At 44.4% G+C, this 20,098-nt stretch overlaps 1 protein-coding gene across 1 annotated transcript in view; it reads left to right on the top strand.

The window, feature by feature from the left end:
* NDRG1 (N-myc downstream regulated 1) overlaps positions 1 to 20,098 on the top strand; it is an 82,150-nt gene that overhangs the window by 46,554 nt on the left and 15,498 nt on the right. Inside the window, exons 5-12 of the mRNA XM_036761906.1 lie at positions 3,638 to 3,758; positions 8,813 to 8,875; positions 10,079 to 10,139; positions 11,224 to 11,310; positions 12,931 to 12,987; positions 15,108 to 15,211; positions 16,512 to 16,568; positions 17,785 to 17,836. Of these exons, the coding sequence (XP_036617801.1) occupies positions 3,638 to 3,758; positions 8,813 to 8,875; positions 10,079 to 10,139; positions 11,224 to 11,310; positions 12,931 to 12,987; positions 15,108 to 15,211; positions 16,512 to 16,568; positions 17,785 to 17,836 (602 nt within the window). The remainder of the gene's footprint in view (positions 1 to 3,637; positions 3,759 to 8,812; positions 8,876 to 10,078; positions 10,140 to 11,223; positions 11,311 to 12,930; positions 12,988 to 15,107; positions 15,212 to 16,511; positions 16,569 to 17,784; positions 17,837 to 20,098) is intronic.

The raw sequence follows: 20,098 nt of genomic DNA on the forward strand, positions 1-20,098 counted from the left end.
GCTTCCTACTGTATGGTAGCCACGCTGGGGATACAATAAGCTCTCTTGTCTTCTGCCAGGGTTCAAATGCAACTCAATAGATGCTTTATTATTAATAATAATCAACATTTATGTTATGCTTTAACCTCTCTTGTTGCAATACAATAATCCCATTGGGGCAGTATCACCGACCCCGTCTTAGAAATGAGGAAAATGAAGTCAAAAGAAAACTTGGGACTAAGCAATTTCCCGGGTCATATAGCAAGAATGACACAGAGCTGGGAGGATGAAGTAACTCCAGTGTTGTTGTTCATGGAACGTGAGTTCCTTCCTAAGCTGATCTGGCCTTTCTCTTTTTTTGTTGTTTAGTCATTTTTCAGTTGTGTCTGACACATGGTGACCCCATCTGGGGTTTTCTTGGCAAAGATGTTGTAATGCCTTGCCATTTCCTTCTCCAGCTCATTTTACAGATGAGGAAACTGAGGCAAGAAAGGCAAAATGACTTTTCCAGTTAGTAAGTGTCTGAGGCCAGATTAGAACTTGGGAAGATGTGTCTTTCTGACTCCAGGCCTTGCACTCTATACCCCTGTGCCACCTACCTGACCCCCTTATAACATACTACACTTCATAAAGCTTAGCCCTCAAGGAGTTATTAGTCTAGTAAGTGAGATAAGACTGATTTACACAAGTAACCGATACAAGGGTGAATGCCGTAAGCATCTGGTGGAAAATTGGTTATTAGAGGTTAGGGCTAGGGCAGAGGTTCTGAACCTTTTTTGTGTCATGGAGCCTAGTCTAGTGAAGCTGGACCCTCTGCTCAGAATGATATTTAAAAAAAAAATATTGAAAGAAGTGCTAAATTTCATGGTTTGTGGTGTTTCCTAGCCACCAGTTTTCTCGTATGATTGTTTTCCCATCCAAATTCACAGACCCTGTGAGGTTGGTCCATGGACTCCTTGGCCCTAGGGTTGGGGTGTACCTTGGGCTAGGGATGCAGGGGAGGCTTCATGAAAGAAAGAGGTGGCATTTGAAATGGATTTTACAGGATTGGTTATCTTTTAAAAGGCAGAGATTATGGGAGTGATAGGAAGGAGGAAAGGTCATGGAGGCAGGAGAGGGGTGGTTGATGAATGTTAGGAAGGTAATTTAGAGCCATGATGCGATGGCCTTGAATGCCAGACCAGAAAGCATGGAATGAACCTTGTTTGGTGAGATGCGGGAAGAGGAATATTCTCATTGAGTTAACATACTTCAGGATCGGTGATTTCATCCCTGTGGGTGCTTCTGAAGCCAATTCAGACCACAACCCCCATAAGCTTTAGTGTGGTGGCGGGGAGGGGAACAACAATACCTCATTCTCAGATGGCTACCCCTCTGAGTGAGCTTCTCCTCACCCAGGCTGATTCTCCAAACATTGAAGCACAGCCTGTTGTTGGGACCCTGTTCCATCTGCCAGTTTGCTCCTGCCTGACATGACTTGTCAAAACCAATTCATAGCCATCATGCCGGGAGGAGGCAGGAGACATCTGCAGAGGCCTGGAGTGGGAGAAGGGTTAGCTTTATCACCTTTATCAGGGCTGAGGAGGACCTGGGAGGTCCAGTGGGCCACTGCCCTCATTTTCCAGATGAAGAAACTGAAGCCTTGAGTGGTGTTAAAGGTCATGTGTATGGTCAACATCAGAGTTGATGTTTATACTCAGGACCCCGAGAGCCAGAGCCCTTTCCACTGAATGTCTTGGACTTTGTCCACATGGTGCATTACATTCACAGTAGGGGCCTAAGGATGCTTACCTTTCTGCTCCAAGGAGGTCGGTCCATTTGCCTGGACTCTTAGAAACCTCATCAACCCTCTTACGGAGGCTCAAAGTCTGGCCTCAGTCTGGTATACACTTGCTAAGCACATCGAGTGGTCTGGGCAGTGGCGGGAGTGGTGTGGAGGATATACTGGAGAAGTAGGGAGTAAGGAGAGGTAAAGAAACACCCTCAAGGCATTTTTACTCTTATTGGAAATTTAGACACATAGACAAGAAAAAAATGACCAACTTTGAATTGGCACTTAGAGGTCATCTCTGGGTCAGCTACATGGAGTAAGTGGGTAGGGAGCTGGGCCTGTCTTAGGCCCTTACTAGCTCTGTGACCCTGGGCAAGTATCTCTGTTTGCCTGTTTGCTCATATGTAAGATGGGGATAATGACACCCACCTTATAGGGTTGTTTGCCAGGATTAAAATGAGATAATATCTGTAGAGCACTTTGCAAACCTTAAAGCATTATATAGATATAGACAGTCTTATTGGCTATTGTTATCTAGTGCAGCCCGGTCTGACAGCGCCGTTGCTTGAGGACTGAGGAGGGGAACCCACTGTAGCTTGTTGGTATTGTTATAATTTCCAGGCAGCTAACCCTTATTTACTATTTTTTTTTGCAGAGGGGAAGGCAGGGCAGTTGGGGCTAAGCGACCTGCCCAAGGTCACACAGCTAGTACGTGTGTCAGGTGTCTGAGGCCGGATTTGAATTCAGGTCCTCCTGACTCCAGGGCCAGTGCTGTCCTCACTGCACCATGTAGCTGCCCCAGCTGACCCTTATTTACATCAGACCTTGCTATAGCTGCCGCTCATTCCTCCTGGGGTCAATAGGACAGCAGTTCTGATTGATTCCTCTTGGACAAATTGTGTTGTTTGGCTGTGAACAAGCCCTAAGGTGGAGGGACAGGGGTAATTGTCCAAATGCCCCTGCTAGGCCCCAGTGCCGCTCTCACACTCACCACTGTCACACCTGAGGGAAAGGAGGAATGTGCCCAGGAATAGGGGAAAGGCACAGGGACCACTCAGAAGTGCTAACTAGCCTGACGGGCCTGGGTTCCGGATGCGGACCACTCCTCTGGGATCCGGATGGGAGCTAAGCCGTGACATTGGTGTATAAGTGTCAGAAGTGGGATTTGAGCCTAGTTCCTAATGACTTGTCCTCTGCTGCCTGCTGAACTCGAAGATGGGGAAACATTCATGGAGGGACTTGACCTTCCAATAATGAAGCATCTAGGTGGGGCAGTGGATAGAATGCTGGACTTAGGAGGGCCTGAATCTGATAACCCATTTTAGATATTAGCTGCATGATCCTGGGCAAGTCACTTATAATTTTTCTCAGCCCCGGTTTCCTTTAAAATAGTACCAATTTGCCAGAGTTGTGAGGATTAAATGACCTTATATCTATAAAGTGCTGCTTGCAAACTTAGCTTATAGTTGTTAGCTGTCATTAGCTATTAAATTTCTGAGTGGTGTAATTTGGGAAGGGGGGTCAGATGTTGACCCTGAGGGCAGGCCTAGACCTAGTGGAAGCTGTAGAAGATTTGGGCTCAGTCCAAGGAAGTATTTCCTGATAATCAGAGCTATCCAGCATTTGAGATAGAGACATTCAAGGAATTAATAAATTAGACATTTGTAAAGCACCTACTATGTGCTCAGGATGGCCTGCATGATCAAAGATTTTGTAAGAGATGCTTCTCCAGGTAGGGGCTTGGTTAGATGATTTCTAAGCTTCAGTGACTGTAGGTATGTATCTCACATAGACTTCTGCTTGGTGTGAGCAAGAAGAGAAGCCCCCCCCCCAGGATCATTTAAAATTAATTTGTCTTTCCTCTCCCCTCCTCTTTCCGTCCTACAGACAAAACCTGCTACAACCCTCTCTTCAATTCAGAGGACATGCAGGAGATCACCCAGCATTTTGCCGTCTGCCATGTGGATGCTCCTGGGCAACAGGATGGAGCCCCATCCTTTCCTGTGGGGTGAGTGTTTGAAGGCTGGATGTCCTTTGACTCCAGATGCAGTGTCTTCAGCTAATGTTAAGGTGTTGGGAGAAATGGCCTGACTAGGGTTGGAATAGTGTTGAATCTTAGGGTCGTAAATTTAGATCCAGAAAGGGCCTTTAGTGGACATCTGTCTCTCCAGTTCAAACCCTCCACCCCGCATTTGCCAGATGGGGAAACTGAGGCAAGAGAGATGAAGGAACTTGGCCAAGGTCACTCAGTTATTAAATGGCCAAGCCAGGAGTAGAACTCATGTATTCTCTTGACTTCCAGGCCTCTCTGATGCCCTGTGTTAGACCTTGGGTAAAGACACAAGAGGGAGAGAAATGAAAGGACCGTGTTTGAGGAGATGAAGAAGGGAGGACAGATTGAAAGATAGCCAATGTCTGTGAATCATTTCCGGGCTGTTGTTTCTTTTTTTCACATGGGGCACCTTGGTGTTGGCTAGAGAGCTGGGCCTGGAGTCAGAAAGACATGAGTTCAGATGCGACCTTATTAGCCACTTCCTGGCTGTGTGAGCCTGGGCAAATCACTTGACTTCTGCCTTAGTTTTCTTATCTGTAAAATGGGGATGATGATTATAGCTTTCCTACCTCCAGGGCTGTTGGAAAGGTCAAGCGAGGTCATAATTGCAAAGGCCTTAGCGTAGTGCCTTTACACAGAAAGCACTATCTTATAAATGTTAGCCATCACTGCCACAATTTGTAAAATGCAAGGGTTAGATTTGATGAGATTAGATTAGGAGGGGTCCTTTAGAGTCATATCTCCCTCCCCCTCTCCTGTTTATAGTTGGAAAAAACCGAGCCCCAAATAAGGTAGTAGTGACTTATCCAAGGTACAAAATTTGTTGATAGAGCTGGGGCTGCTCTTTGAGTAAGGGAAATCGACTACATGACATCTGTTTCTCAGGTTTTGTGAGATGGGGCACAGAGGGAGGAAGGGGTTAAGAAAGGGTACTAGTTAAGGGCACTCCTTCATTTCAGCACCATTTACTGACTCCTGCTCCAGTCCCCTAGTTCAAGAAATCATGATTCCTAAAAGTCCCTTCCAGACTCAGCCACTGGTCTTTTACAACTCGGGGCCCTTTTCTGACTCCCCTAGTTGTTAGCATCTCTCTTCCCTGAGATTTCTTTTGCCTTTTGAATATATTCTGTATTTCCTGATCTGGGTACATCTCCTGGAAATAGAATATAAGCTACTTGAGGGCAGGGTCTGTATCTCGACACTTAACAGTGCCTGGCATGTAATAGACACTTAATTTAAAAAAGCCTTTAGAATTTGAATGAAAAATTAAGGCCCAAAGAAGGGAAAGTGACTCGCCTAATGCTATATACCTAGTTAATTAGTGGCAAACCTGGGATCGGGAGCCCAGCTTCCTGACTCTTTCAGTAGAGGGAGATTCTTTTCAGTAGAATGGGCTTTCCATTCTGCCACACTGAATGGACCACGCCTGTGGTTTAATTATTATCAAAGTCCTTGGGACTTAAAACAACATGATCTTTCTCTACCACAGTATTGTATTAACCATTCAATTTTTTTAGGCAGATGGAAATGTACTCAGGGAGCTCTCCACTGCTGGAGACTGATCTCTTGGAGGGCACCTCCTTTCCCAGCTCCCTTCTGATTATATGATCAAATAATGAGATATACTGGTGGTGGGGAGGAGCAGCTCAGTGCTTAAGGGATTAAAAATGGGCTTCTGATATTATTAGAAATGGGCATTTATTCCTTAACTCATAAATAAATGGGACCCACACTGGCCAAGTAATTGAAATGAAAAGCCTATTGACAAAACAAGGACTTAGTTAATTATTAACCAGCTGTTAAAGTAATGTGGTCAGTAAATCTGTCTTTGGCAGAATGGAGCTACTTGGGTTGCTAGCTTACTAGTAAGGCTTTCACTCAAAAGGCCTCTTTAAAAGTTGGGGGCCTTACCGCTGTCTTATGGAATTCAGGGTACTCTTTCCCTGTAACTACTCTAAAGAATACATTTTTTCCATGGTCTGAGAGCCAGGGATATTGAGACCTGACTTCATTTCTTGGGTACATCACTTTTTCTCTGAGCTTCATTCAGTATCTTCATCTGTGAGGGATAATAACACCTTTCCTGGCACATAGAAAGAATGAGACTTGGTCAGAAAAACTTGGTTTGAATGAATCCCAGTTCATCCAATTACTTGCTGAGCAACAATTGAGCAAATCACTTGACATCTCTGATCCTCAGTTTTCCCATCTATATAATGGGAGGGTGGAAATATTCACACTGCCTACCAAGGTTATGGCAGCTAGGTGGCACAGTGGATAGAGTGCTGGGCCTGGAGTAAGGAAGACTCATCTTTCTGAGTACAAATTTGGCCTCAGACACTGAACCAGCTGTGGGACCCTAGGTAAGTCACTATCTCAGTTTCCTTATCTATAAAATAAGCTGCAGAACAAACCGCTCCAAGCATTTTGCCAAGAGAACCCCCAAAGGGAGTCATGAAGAGTCAGACACGAGTGAAACAACTAACACCAAAGAGCAAGTCTAAGCCCTCCTACAAATGAAGGTATTTCAGATACTTAGAAAAGGCTTAATTCTCTTCATTCTTCCCAGGTGCTTTCAACTGATCTTTCTTTGTTATTTTGAACTGATTTCATTTTCCTGCCTTGCAAAACATAGTACTCAGGACCAATATCCATGACCAGGGTGACTAGCAGGGACATCCTCTCCCTTTCTTTAGACCCTTGGTTCTTAAAATGTGATCTTTGGGTCCCTGGGAATCTCTGAAAGTCTTTCAGAAAGTTGACACTTTTCATGATAATACTAAGATGTTTTAATTTCTAACAGCAATAGTTGTAACCCACATAAAACAAAAACTCTTTGAAGGGGTTCTCAATTTTTAAGAGTGTAAATGTATCCCAAGACCCCCCAAAATGAGGACTGCTTTTTTAGACACTCCACAGCCAAAGATATTCTTTTTGGCAATCACATCATCCTGTTGACTTTAATGAAATTACCATGTAATAAAACCCTCGAGTTCCCACTAAAGAAGTATTACCTAGCTATGTCTCTACTCCACCATCATACTTGAGCAATTGATTTTTTGAACCCATGTACAGATCTTTACATCTTCTACTGAATTTACTGTCATCTCCAGCCTCTTGTTTTTAACCTGTTGAGGGCCTGGGGAGTACTACATTTTCCATTAGAGACTGTTTTAAGTACAGTGATGGCTCAATCAGCACATCTTCTGGGAAGAAAGCTCCTTTTTCACAAAGTGATTGTTCACAATACCTCAGAGTTGGAGAAGCTCATTTGGGGTTAGAGTTGGAGTCAGAGGCTCTTGTGGTTTACAAAACTCTTTCTTCACTCTGTGAGGTAGTGTAAACTAAAATAAACTATTCTGTTGTTCAGAAGAAGAAAACAGGCTCAGCAAAGTGAGATACCTTTGCCAAAGTCACATAGTTTGGAAGGGATAGAATAATCAGAACTGGATCTTGAACCTCGTGTTCTCAGTCCAGTGCACCATAGTGCTAGTGAAAGACGGGCTAGATCAGCCTCGGAAATGGAGAAGGTCAGTGTAGGAACAGAATCAGTCCTGTTGGTTTCCATTTATCTCAGGGTCAGGTTTAAAGGAGGCAGAAGGTTGCACTAGGGCTGGTATTTGCAGGAGCGTATGTTAGGGCCTCCCTTGATTTAAAGGGCTGCAGCCTGTTGGAAGGTTTTAGACTGTTTCTAGTTGCGGTCTCTTTAGGAAGGAAGGGAGTAAGGAAATGACAGCCAACTATTTGCCAGGCATTATGCCAGCTAAGCAAGCACTTTATAAATATTATCCTACTTGATTCTCGCAGCAGCCCTGTGAAGTAATAGTAATATTTCTTTTTTTTGCAGTTGAGGAAACAGGTTGATAGAGATTAAAACATTTATTGAGCACCAACTATTTGCCAGACATTATACTAGGTCAACACTTACTATCTCATCAGATTCTCCTAACAGTCTTGTGAGGTTTCTTTTTATAGAAGTTAAGGCAGATGGAAATTAAGGAAGAGGGAGGAAGGAAACAAACATTTATTAAGTGGCAACTATTTGCCTGGCATTATAATACTAACCAAGCATTTCATAAATATTATCTCATTTGATCCTCACGACAACCCTGTAAGGTAGTACTAATATTTCTTCTACTGTAGAGTTGAGGAAACTGAGGCACATAGAAGTTAAGTGACTTGCTCAGAGTTGCATAGTACATGTCTGAAGTCAGATTCTTGACTCCTGGTCCTGTGCTCTATCCACTGCACCACCCAGCTGCTGACTTTCAAAGTCACAGCACCTCAGAATGAAGAGGGCTTCGGTCTAACCCATTTCTGAACAGGCATCCCTTCTACAACTCTCAAGAATGATGATCCAGCCTCTGCTTTTTAAAACCTCCAGGAGGGAGGTCTCTGATTCCGGAGATTGGCTATTATAGCTTTTGAGTCGTCCTGTTATTAGCAGGCTTTTCTTTCTCTTGAGCTGAAGTTTGCGTCTGTGCAGCTTCATACTAATTCTGCCCACCAGGGCCAAGTAGAAAAAGACTACTCCCTCTTCAAATATGTGAAAACAACCATTTTATCTTCCCCCTAAGTCTTTTCCAGTTTAAAAATTGCCTGCTCCTTCAACTGATTCTTGGATGTTTGTATCTTGCGGCTTCTCACCATCCTAGTTTCCTCCTCTGAATGTGTTACATTTTGTCATTGTCCTTCCTAAAATATGGTGCCCTAAGCCAAACACCACCACCACCATTATCATAACAGAGCCTTATATTGCAGACCCCACAGGACCAAGGTCTCCCAGGACTTTGACACTATCTTGCCAGGAAAGGCTTTGATTTCTGATTTTCTGCTTCTGCTGTGAATAGAAAGATCAGCATCGTAGGCTTGGAGCTAGAGGAAACCTTAGAAAGCACCCCATTCAACCCATTTATTTTGCAGATGGGGAAACTGAGTCAGATTGGGGTGAAGTGATGTGCTCTGAGTGACTGGGCTTTGTTATTAGGTAATACTCTTTCTTCCCACAGGTACATGTATCCCTCCATGGATCAACTGGCTGAAATGATTCCTGGAATTCTCCACCAGTTTGGGTAAGAAAAACAAATGTGTCGGTGGTAGAAAACAGTTTTTGTCTATTTAAATGGTGCCTTTGGTTTTAATCCTTTTTTGGCAAAATTCACATGGATTTAGAGATAGGTTTTGGTCGGTCAGAAGAGGAGGTACACATGTGTGTGTGTGTAAGGCTCTCTGAAAAGTTTGCTTCTCCAGTTTCATGTGCAATTATCTTTTATTGTGTTATGCTGTGGAAATGCTTGTTTTGTTCCATAAATCAAAAATAAAAAGAAATTGGCAAATGCTACCCAAAAAAAAAATTTGCTTCTTGTAATTCAGTCAGCTTAATTTTCTTCTGTTGTATCCAGCCACCTGGAAGCGTAGGAGTATATTTTGTAGATTGTAGAAGGTGTCCAATCATTTAACCAAAATTAAGTACCTACTATGTGCCCAGCTCTGAGACATGTCAGGGCAGCGGTGATAGAAAGGAAAGGGGTCAGAGGAGCCCAGTATAGAAGAGAAGGCATTTATTGAAAGACCTGACCACCAAGATTCAAGACCCAGTAGGGAAGGGAATTAGGCCACTACTGGGCTGTTAGACTGGAAGAACATGGAGGGGTTAAAGGGTAGCAGCTAGTTGGGTAACCTCGCCTGCTTCCAACCTTCCCCATGGATCCATCTTGCCATTTGAGTAGAAATGGTCCTTTGCTGTTTGTCTCCTCCCATTTACTTTCTCCTCTCCTGTTATTTTATTTAAGACTGCTTCCTTCTTAAAGAAATATTGCGCAGTAAGAGCTGTCTTTGCATCCATTCTCCTGCCTGCATATCCTACGGATCCCAGGGCCATGTTCTTTTTTACTCATCAAACGCAGAGTTAAGCTCTCCAAGCAGGAAGATGCTATGTTGTAATAGTCATTCCAGTAAATGTCACAGAATCTGGCTCTCAGAGACTTGATGCTCAGGGCAGGAAGGGCATGAAGGCACAGCAATGGAGAGGTCGAGGTCCCCTGTCTAGTTACAAAGCAGTGATTTGTTTGGGGGAGAGGAGAGCGTTTTGCTGTTTGGATGGCACGCCATTGTGTCTGTTGAGTTAGCTGTCAACTCGAAATAAATCTGACCTCGTCAGAAGGGGGCAGGTAACTGGAGCAGAAACTGGGCTTTTGTTGTTTGTGGGTTTCTCGGTCCCATTTAACAGGAGGTCCTCTCACTCTCTTTGGGGGGCACTTGTTTTCTTCCTACAGACTGAAAAGCGTGATTGGAATGGGAACTGGAGCTGGTGCCTACATCTTAACTCGATTTGCTGTAAGTCTCCTGGCGTCTTGGAAACATTTGAGCTCATTTCAGTGGACACGAGAGACCACAAACAGACAGACCGTTATCCTGTCCTGCACCACTTCCAGTGGGTGGAGGGTGGCTTTTTCTCTGTAACAATTGCATCTTGTTTAAAGATGAAATACATCCTTCTTGGCTTTGGTAGTCAAGGTATCTGCATTCTCTGCTCAATTTCCAGAACTTCTTAAAAGAATTTGAGTCTAATAGGAGTAGGACCATAGTCTCCACTGGAGCTAAATGATTCTTTTGTGTGGGGTGAGGATGCAGGCTGAAGTAGAGAAGATAAATGGAGAGTACCCTAATGGCAGCTAGGTGGATAGAGTGCCAGGCCTGGAGTATCTTCCTGAGTTCAAATCTAGCCTCACATACTGACTAGCTGTATGATCTTGGGCAAGTCACTTCACCTTGTTTGCCTCAGTTTCCTCATTTGTAAAATGAGTGGGAGAAGGAGATGCAAACCACTCCAGTATCTTTGCCAAGAAAATCCCAAGTGGGGTCACGAAGAGTTAGACATGACTGAACAACAACCACAGGACATCTCCCTAGAAATCCTAGCTGCTCAGGAGCAGTGATAGGTGGAAGCTACCAAGTGTCCAGTTTAGACTTCCCTAACAAAATTTCCTTGGGAAGCTGTGAATGTCCCCTCATTGGTGGTCTTCAAGCAAAAGCTGGCTAGCTGTGCCATAGCGAGAGTTCCTTTTGGGTACGGGTTGGTTCAGATGGCTGCCGAGATTTCCTTCCAGCTATAGTGAGAAGAGAAATTAATACCTGTCTTTGGGTCCAGATACCAGCTCTGATACTTGGTAGCTTATGGTAAATGGGGATCATTATAACTAGAAGAGACATCAGAGATGATCTGTCCCTGATTTTTCAGATGAAGAAATAGACCTAGAGAGGTAACTTCAATGTCACACAGGCAGTAACTGTAACTAGCAGAGCAAGGAGTTGAAATAAGGTCCTCTAGTCTCTTTTGGCCTCCCAGGACCCTTCCAGCTACAGATCAGTATTTCTGCTTGTCTGGTCCATTCTCTGACTTTATTGTCTTCCTTTGCAGCTGAACCACCCAGAAATGGTGGAAGGACTCGTCCTCATCAACGTGAACCCTTGTGCTGAAGGGTGGATGGACTGGGCAGCGACCAAGGTAAAGAAATGCGGCTTTGGAAACGTGCGTGTGTTTTCTGTAAGGAGATCTCCTGGCAGGGAGCCACGATCTGCCCTGATAGGAAGCAGCACCTCAAGTTCTGTCTTATTCCTCCAAAAAAGCATTTTCCTTGGCCTGTGCTGCCCCTCAGCTGGGAGCTCTCGGCAAATGTGGGTGGGAATAGCCTCAAACAGCACTGGTCTCTGAGGCTGGCCCCTTCCTGAGGCAACAAGGGTCCCTCTAAGCTAGCACTGACCCATGCAACTCTTAGCTAGACATTTATTGGCTTTTTTAAAAAAATATTTTTTTGAAAGGATCTCACATCTTTGCCAAGGAGAGAGTAAATTGTTCCAGATGAAATGAGATTAAATAGCCTTTCAGTCTGGGAGCAGTTCTGACTTCTCATTTTGAAAATGTGTTTTTGCCAAACTTGGGGTGGCTATCAAGTGACATGGAGGCAGTGAAGTCATCCCACTGCTGAAGGCTTAATGCTACTGGTACATTGAGTTCATCTGTGCCATCTTTCCTTCTTCCTCAAGCATGGGCTGGGGTGCAGGGGGTTCCCCCTCAGCCCTTCACTGGAAGTCTTCAGATGTAGCCTGTGTGGCTGGCGATAGTATGGAGAGGCTTGGTGTTCAGGAAGAGGCTGCTCTGAGTGGTCTCTATAGAGTTGTGACTGTATTGTGGCCCTGAGGTCTTATCAGCCTGAGACCTTTCACAGTGGGTCAAACTCATTTAACTCCCAGGTCAACAGTAGGTGTAGTGGAAAGAACCTTATCAAGCTTCACATCACCTCCAAGGCCTCAGTTTCCTCTCCTCTAAATCAAAGGGGATTGGACTAAGTAATGCCTAAAATCACAACTCTAAAACCAGGTGAGATTGGGACCCGACCTCCCAGGAGGTTTGAGAGAAAAGCCAGGGGTCTTAGTTCATAGCAGCATTCTGATAGTGACCTTGGGTCACGTTTACTATTAAGCTTCCTCTCTGTTTCTAATCCTTTTCTCCCCATCATTTTTTGGAGGAGCTTAAAGTTGTATTTTGACTTCTTTTTACACGATCATTTCCTAACATCCCACTGCCTCCTTGGAGTCATTTTGCTTTTGTAATAAAAAAAAAAATTAGGCAAAACCCAACTGGTAGATGGCCATTTGTGATAAACAATACCCATGACACCTGTAGTTCCACATGCTACCTAGAGGGGACACCGAGATTGTTCATTGCAATTAATATGAATTTGGCTGCCTTTTAATGTGGTTTTTGTTTGTATTGTCATTGTCTTCCTTTGTCATCCTGTATCAGAGCATCCATGCTTCCCAGAATTCCATTTAGTTGTTGGTTTGTTTTTTTTTTTTAACAGAATAATAGTATTCTATTACATTCACATTCCACAGTTTGTTGAGGTTTTCTCCCATAGATAGGTCCTCCCTTTATTTCTGATTTTTCCTGCCCTGGGGAGTGCTGTCATGAATCCTTTGCTATGAACTACCTTTCTTTCCATCAGTGACCTCCTTGGGGGCATATGCCCAGAAGTGGGCACACAGAGTCTGGGGGTACAGACAGTTCGGTGACTTGGCTGTCTCTCATTTTGTTGTCATTTTTTTTTTGTTTTATCTGGTTTAGATCTCTGGGTGGACCCAAGCTCTTCCTGATATGGTGGTGTCTCATCTGTTTGGAAAGGTGAGCCATTTAGTCAAATCCTACAGTAGTAGTACCCAACCCCCACCCTAACCTTAACACTGTATAGTTAAATCTACCCATAAGTCAGATCACACCCCTCAGAACACATCAGCTGCATGCAGAGAAAGCATGACACCAGCCCAGGCAATGTGGTGTCTACAGATGCTTCACATTTCTTTGTCAGTAAGCGACAATTGTATTTTTTACATTTAGACTTTTAGCTGCTATTCAGATCTCACTCAGGTTGTATTTGGCCAGGGCTAGGTGGGGTGGGGGTGTAAGAAGTGGATGCAGCTCCCCCCTTCTCCTTTCTTCAGTACTCACACTGGTCTGTATTAATAGCTCATTGGCAGCAGCTCATCTCTTTAATTTAACTCATCTCTGACCCTTGAAGAGCTGAAACCTCTTTTTAGGGTCCATAGGATCTTAGAATTTCAGAGACCTAGACTAGCTCCCATTCTTCTCTGAAGTAGAACCGTTCATTTGCAAGGCACCCCAGAAGTCATCTCTGCCCAAGCATTCATTTCTTGATTGCATGCTTATTAACAAGTGGTCTCGCACTTGTCTCCAGGCAAAACATCCCACAGGCAGATTCTCCTTCAGGACCTTCATTGACAGGGACCTCACTACTTTGAGGCTGCCCATTCTGTCGTGGGAATGTCTTGTAGATGCTGAGCTAAAATCTGTCTCCCTGTAACTTCCATCCATGGCTCCTGGCTTCTGCCTTTTGGAATCACACATCCCCCTTCTTTATGAGGGTCCTTCAGAGGCTTACAGACAGACATCTCTCAGCCCCTTTACATCTTTCCAGGGCCAAACACTTTTCAAGCAGAGGTCTCACTTAAGTCCAAAGCACATTTTTGTTCTGGTTGCCTCTGATGTCCTGGACTTAGTTGAGGAGTTCTTAACCTTTGCGGGTCCCAGGCCCTATTATAAATCTGCCTATGGACCCCTTATCAGAATAATAATGATCTATATTTGTAATTGAAGAGAAGGATAAATTTCAGGTAGAGGCTAACGCAAATACACATTCACAGACCTCTTAGAATTATCCCAGGCTATGCTCCCTTGCCTTGCCTATCAGTTATGATGCTAGGCCTATTGGTCCCTACATCAGCACACATGTGGCAGCACAGTTTGCTCCTTGGCCGCCAACTTCTGCCACTTGGTTTTCATCTGAAATAACAGGAGGATTACTCACAACCTAATTCTTCTAGTGGTGTTTGTAGTTGACTGACCTTTTTCCTGCTTAAATAATCCCAGACTCTGTTTTGACAACATCACCAGCTCAACATGGTCTCATCAGGCCTCCTCCTCCTTTAGCTCTGAATGTTACTGGTTAGGCTAACACTTCCAAGCCCATGCGCATCCCTAGGGCCCCCAAGCCAAAGCGGGGGTGGGGGGGTGCTGTTTTGAGTTGTTGTTTGGCCAATGATTGACCCTTCCTGAAAATCAAAAAGAAAGGAGAAAGGAACTGAGTTTGTGTCAATTTGGGGTCAAGCTTCGTGTAGATTGAAATGCTCTTCCACTGCCCCCTGCTTAAAAATGTCGTGCATTCCACTGATGCTGTTGGCTTTCAAGCAGAGAAGTCAGGGTAGGTAGTACGGTGGACGGAGGATTGAGCCAGGAGCCAAGAATTCTAAAGGCTACCTCTGATTCTGTCTGTAATTGCTTGTATCACTTTCCCTTTCTGGGCCTGGAATTCAGATTGGACAATCCCCAAGGTCTCCTCCAGCACTAATGGCTCACATATTTACAGGGCCTTAATGTTTACAATATGCCGCCTTCACCACAGTACACTCGAGTAGGCCGTGTTATGAGTATCATTATAACCTTTCTGCTGATGAGGAAGCTAAGGCTCAAAGAGGTCAGCCAGCTAGTTGGTAAATATCAGAGCTAGGCTTTGAACTTGGGGCTCCCGACTCCAGACCCAGTGCCCACTCCACTCTATAACCACCATTCTGGAATCCCAGGCAGTCCCTGCCCTGATAGTTTTCCCAGTTGGACCAAACTTGACTGTGGCTTTCCACTCCCATTCCCTCCTTCCTTCCAGTGTGGCCTCTTAGATGATGAGGTCGTTTATGCTTTTCTTCCCCCTCACCCCTTGCTCTTGATCACAGGAAGAAATGCAGAACAACATAGAGGTGGTGCACACCTACCGCCATCATATCGTCAATGACATGAACCCAAGCAATCTCCATCTCTTTATTAACGCCTACAACAGGTAACTGGCTTCGTAACCTGGATCGGTTCACTTCCTCTCCTTGCCCTTCAGGTTTCTCATTAGAAAATGAGGGGGCAGGCCCGGATGTGCTCCGAGGTCCTCAACAACTGTAATTGTGTGAGATTATCTTTCACAGGTCAGAGTCGTTCAATAGAATGTTAGTGCTGGAAGAGACCCAGCATGACATAGAATGTTAGAACCTAGAATGTCATAGCTGGAAGAGCCCTAATAGTGCATAGAACGTTAGAACCTAGAACAGGTATGCGGAACCTGCAGCCTCACATGTGGCTTACTGGGTCCTTGAGTGTGCCCCTTTGACCAAATCCAAACTTATACAGAACAAATCCCCTTAATAGATTTGTTCTGTCAAACTTAGACTCAATCAAAAAGCCACACCCAAGGACCTAGAAGGCCACATGTGGCCTTGAAGGCTGTAGATTCCCCACCTCTGACCTAGAACATTAGAGCCGAGAGAAGCCTAATAGGACATAGGATGTTAGAACCTATGGTGTTGAAGCTGGAAGAAGCCTGCGAATATAAAATATTAGAACCAACCAGTGTTAGAATTAGAAGGACCCTTTGGACATAGAATGTTAGTCCCGAAAGGGATCTTAGTGTTGGAAAGGGCCTTCGAACCTAGAAAGTTGATAATAGGAGCCTTAAGATGTAATGTACAAAATGTCAGAGCCAGAAGGGACCTTAGAACTGAGAATTTTAGAGTTGTTAGTTGTTCCTTAAGTACCTTAGAGGTTATCTGACCTGAAATTTGGTTAGCAAATCTTCAAAATAGTTATTTCTTCCCCATCCCCATCTTTTTGGTCTCTGGTGGCTTTGCTTGAAGTAGGAAGGGGGAAGAGTATCATGGGTAGCCCCCTCCTCATGCTGTATAGATACGACTTCACAGCCAGTAACATTTGCAGTCTTTTCCCCCACCCAGGGCTGTCACAACTTTAAGAATGCAGGAGGTATTTGCTTCTCATGGAAGGTTGGCAACCCTGGTAGAAAGACCATACATGAAACAGTCAGGAAATCATTATACTTGTTTCCTAGGAAGTGGCTGCACCTTGGTCTCCTGGCAGACCCTGGCTTCCACCAGACATGTTTTCACCTAAGTCAGTGGAGCCAAGAAGGCTCTGTGGCCTAGCGCCCCAGCTGATGCTGACTGGTTCTGAGGCATGTGGAGTCGGGCGGGTCATCCCAAAGGGCGAGGGGGGAGGCGCTCTGCTCCCGGGTCCTTTATGCTATTGATCCTTCCCCTGGGGAGGCAGCATCTGTTAATTACTTTGGCTTATTTCCACAGTCGCCGCGATCTAGAAATCGAGCGTCCTCTCCCCGGAACCAATGCCGTCACCCTACAGTAAGTGACTGTCTTCCACATGTCTGTCTGCAGACTGAGCCTTTCCTAGAATTCCCATGATCCCTTCCAAAACCGACATTAGTAAACCACTTTATACATAAATTATCTCCTTTGGCCCTTACCATTCTCTCCATTTTATTATTGTGGAAACTAGCCCAGAGGAGGGAAGTCATCCTCTCAGGGGCAAACAAGAAGTTAGTGATGGAGCTGAACCTCGAACTCTAGGTCATGCAGAGGAAGACCAGATGGGTATAATAGCATGAGCCTCAGGTTTGTTGTGAAGATTAGGAGAGAGAACATTTGGAAAGCACTTTGCAAACCTTAAAACAGAAAGATAGCTAGATAGATAGGCTGGGGATTAGAAGTGTTACTGGGTTTTCTGATTCATAGTCCAGTTTTTTCCCCAGTGTGCAGATGTAAAGGCTTAGCCAAATATCGCAGTAGCCACAAGCAGAGTTTTCTTTGGTCTCTTTTTCACTGGAGTTGCCATTTGTTTTTCTGGGACCAGTACCTGAGACAGTAGCCCCCCTGCAAGCTATGTCAAGGTAGAGAATGAGCTATGTACAATTTTCACATACCCCAAGTTCCAACCTGCCAGGGTGATGGGATGAAACTGGCTCTTTCTGGAGCTTTTCCTGAATAAGAAATAAGAGTAGTATTAATTAATTCCTTCTGCACACAGAGGTACAGGGCTGGACTTAGACATAGTTGCCCATTTGGTAGGTTTTTAAGGGGGTGTCCAGAAGGCCCAGCTCCTAGGCTCAGATGTATTAAATCCGCCTGTGGCTGAAATTCACTTCATCTTAAGACAGAATTTTGTATTCAGCTGTTAGAAAACTCAAAATGAAGATGTCCCCGGTAAGGTCCACTTAATTCGTATTCATGCGTATAAGATTGCTAACTGATTTTGATGGTAGGACAAGACGTGCCTAAAGGAATAGTAAAGAGATGGTGAGGGGAGCATGTAGGGAGAGGAGAATGTACAGGAAGAGGACTCCTGCGTTGTTTTTTTCTGGGCAGTTGGGGTTAAATGACTTGCCCAAGGTCACACAGCTAGTAAGTATGTCAAGTGTCTGAGGCTGAATTTGAACACAGGTCTTCCTGACTCCAGGGCCGGTGCTTTACTCACTGCGCCACCTAGCTGCCCCGGCCTCTGGCATTTCTTACTGCTGGCCCCTGTGACTGACACATTTCCTTTCTCTCTGACCACGCCTAGGTGCCCTGCGTTGTTAGTGGTTGGAGACAATTCACCTGCGGTGGATGCTGTGGTATGTATTATTTAGTTTTCTGTAATTACAGCTTTGCTATAAGGTAAGAGCTTTATCATCTGGTGTGTTGGGAAGGCCCAGAAGATGAAGGATGAGGAGGTGCAGTGTACTAGCTAGTTTACAAAATGGTCAAGTTGTATTGTCCTAAGCATTTTTTCTCTTTCTCTGTAGACGAGAGATTCCCAAACTTATTTGGCCTACCACCCCCTTTAGGAAGAAAAATTACTCAGTGCCTCCCTAGAAATCTTCTTTCTTTAACCCTTTAATGTTTTTTTTTTTTTGGAAATTTGCATCATTTCAAAAAAAGATAATTTAGAAAAAATGATGCATCTTAAACATAATTTTAAATTTGCGGGTTTTTTCCTGCGTTGAAATTTTGATGATGCGTCATGTAACCATATAGCTTATTGTAAGCAAGTCATTACATGCACTTACTCCTGCCATTGAAGGCTGGACTTCCCAGCAATGCGCGACCCTCTCATCTGCCAACACCTGCTTGTTAAGACCTGTTGGCAGATTTGATCACTGATCGTTATAACTTACATTTTGTGTGTTTATTCGAAAAGTAATGTTATCATTACAGCTTTAACTCTGTTATACAACAGATGAAACATATAGATATTTTTCAAGATTTTCTTCTCTTCTTTCCTTATGCTTCCACTGCCCTCTCATTTTTATTCAATGCCTCACAATTGCATCAGAGGCTATTCCCCCCTCCTGGATCATTGCAGTGCTCCCCAGGAGGCAGTATCACCCACTTTGGAGTCTATTCTATACTGTGGTCTAGGGAGAGGCACAGTATATCACAGGGAGGTGAGAATCCCATGGTACTCTGCCCTCATCAGACCACACCTGGGATGTCATGATGGGTTCTGGGTACCGCCTTTCAGGAAGGATATGGGTAATCTGGACAAAGGTCAGAGGAGGGTGATCAGGATGGTGAAGGAATTTGAAATCATGCCGAATGAGGAGGAGGTGTATAAGAAATAAAGGCTGCCTAGCCTAGAGGAGAAAAAGAATACTTGCATGATCTTGTCCCTTCTTGTATTTGAAGAGGTGTTGGTAGAAGAGAGAGTAGACTTGATTCCTGAAAGCAAAATAGAATTATTGGATGGAATTTAAAAAATATTTTATTGATACTCTTTTTTTTTTTAAATCACCCTACTCACTCAAGCCATTAACAGTCTCCTCCCTTTTCCACCATAAAACCTTGTTACCAAGGAATGAGTTAAGAAAAATGACAAAGTGTGCTCTACTACACACCTGTAGTCTGCTAAGAGGCAGCTGACAGGCTTAGCCTTAGATCCTTGCATTGAGATCTCTTAATCTTGTTTTCCTTTACATAATTGTGGTCACAATGTAAATTGTTCCCTCCCCGTTCTGTTTACTTTGCTCTTGCATTGTGGCTGGAAGCTTCAGGTAGGCAGATTTGGACTCTTAATAGCGCTTGAAGGAGCACTTTCTAGTGATTGGAACGGCCCCAAATAAAATTGGCTGGCTTTGGGAGAGAGAGAGTTGTTTGTCACTGAAAGCTCGCTAAGTAGGGGCTGGCTGGGTAGCCAGCTGTCATGGAAGGTGTGTAAGGGACAATACCTCAGATGCTTGGTCTCCAGCCCTTTACAGCTCTTGAGATTCTATGAATAACACAAGTGACCCACTATTGCTTGTAAAAGCCAAGCAAAGAAGTCCCTCTCCTTCCTCCCCTTTTCAATAAAGGGCTAAAAACCATCTTTTCCTCGGCTTATTGCCTCTTTTGCAAAGTTTATCTCCCTTATTTTTATAGAAACTGAGGCCCGGAGCGTTAATACAAAAATTTGAGAATATGCTGTTCATGCCCTGGTAAGCAGGGATTGAGCCCCCATATGAGGATTGGTTAAAGGTACTCAATGAGTCCATCAATAAGTATTTATAAAGGACCTATTATGTGCCAGTGAGTCAACAAGAATTTATTTAGTGTATACTGTGGGTCAGGCACTGGGATACAAAGAAAGGCAAAGACAATCCCTGCCCTCAAGGAGCAAATGGCTGTGGCACTAGCCTTAAGGGGCATTAGGAAAGGCTTCCTGGTGAAGGTGGGATTTTAGCTGGGACTTGAAGCCAGCAGGCAGAGAGGAGGAGGGAGTGAGCATTCCAAATATTGGGGAACAGCCAGGAAAAATGGACTGGTATTGAGTGACTCAGGTCCTGGGTTCCCACCTCTTTGGAGGTTAAAACCTGGGATGCCCACTTGTCATATTTATGGGATTATATGAGGTGGCAGAG

The sequence above is a fragment of the Trichosurus vulpecula genome, chromosome 1, assembly GCF_011100635.1.
Source record: "Trichosurus vulpecula isolate mTriVul1 chromosome 1, mTriVul1.pri, whole genome shotgun sequence".
Lineage (NCBI taxonomy): Eukaryota > Metazoa > Chordata > Mammalia > Diprotodontia > Phalangeridae > Trichosurus > Trichosurus vulpecula.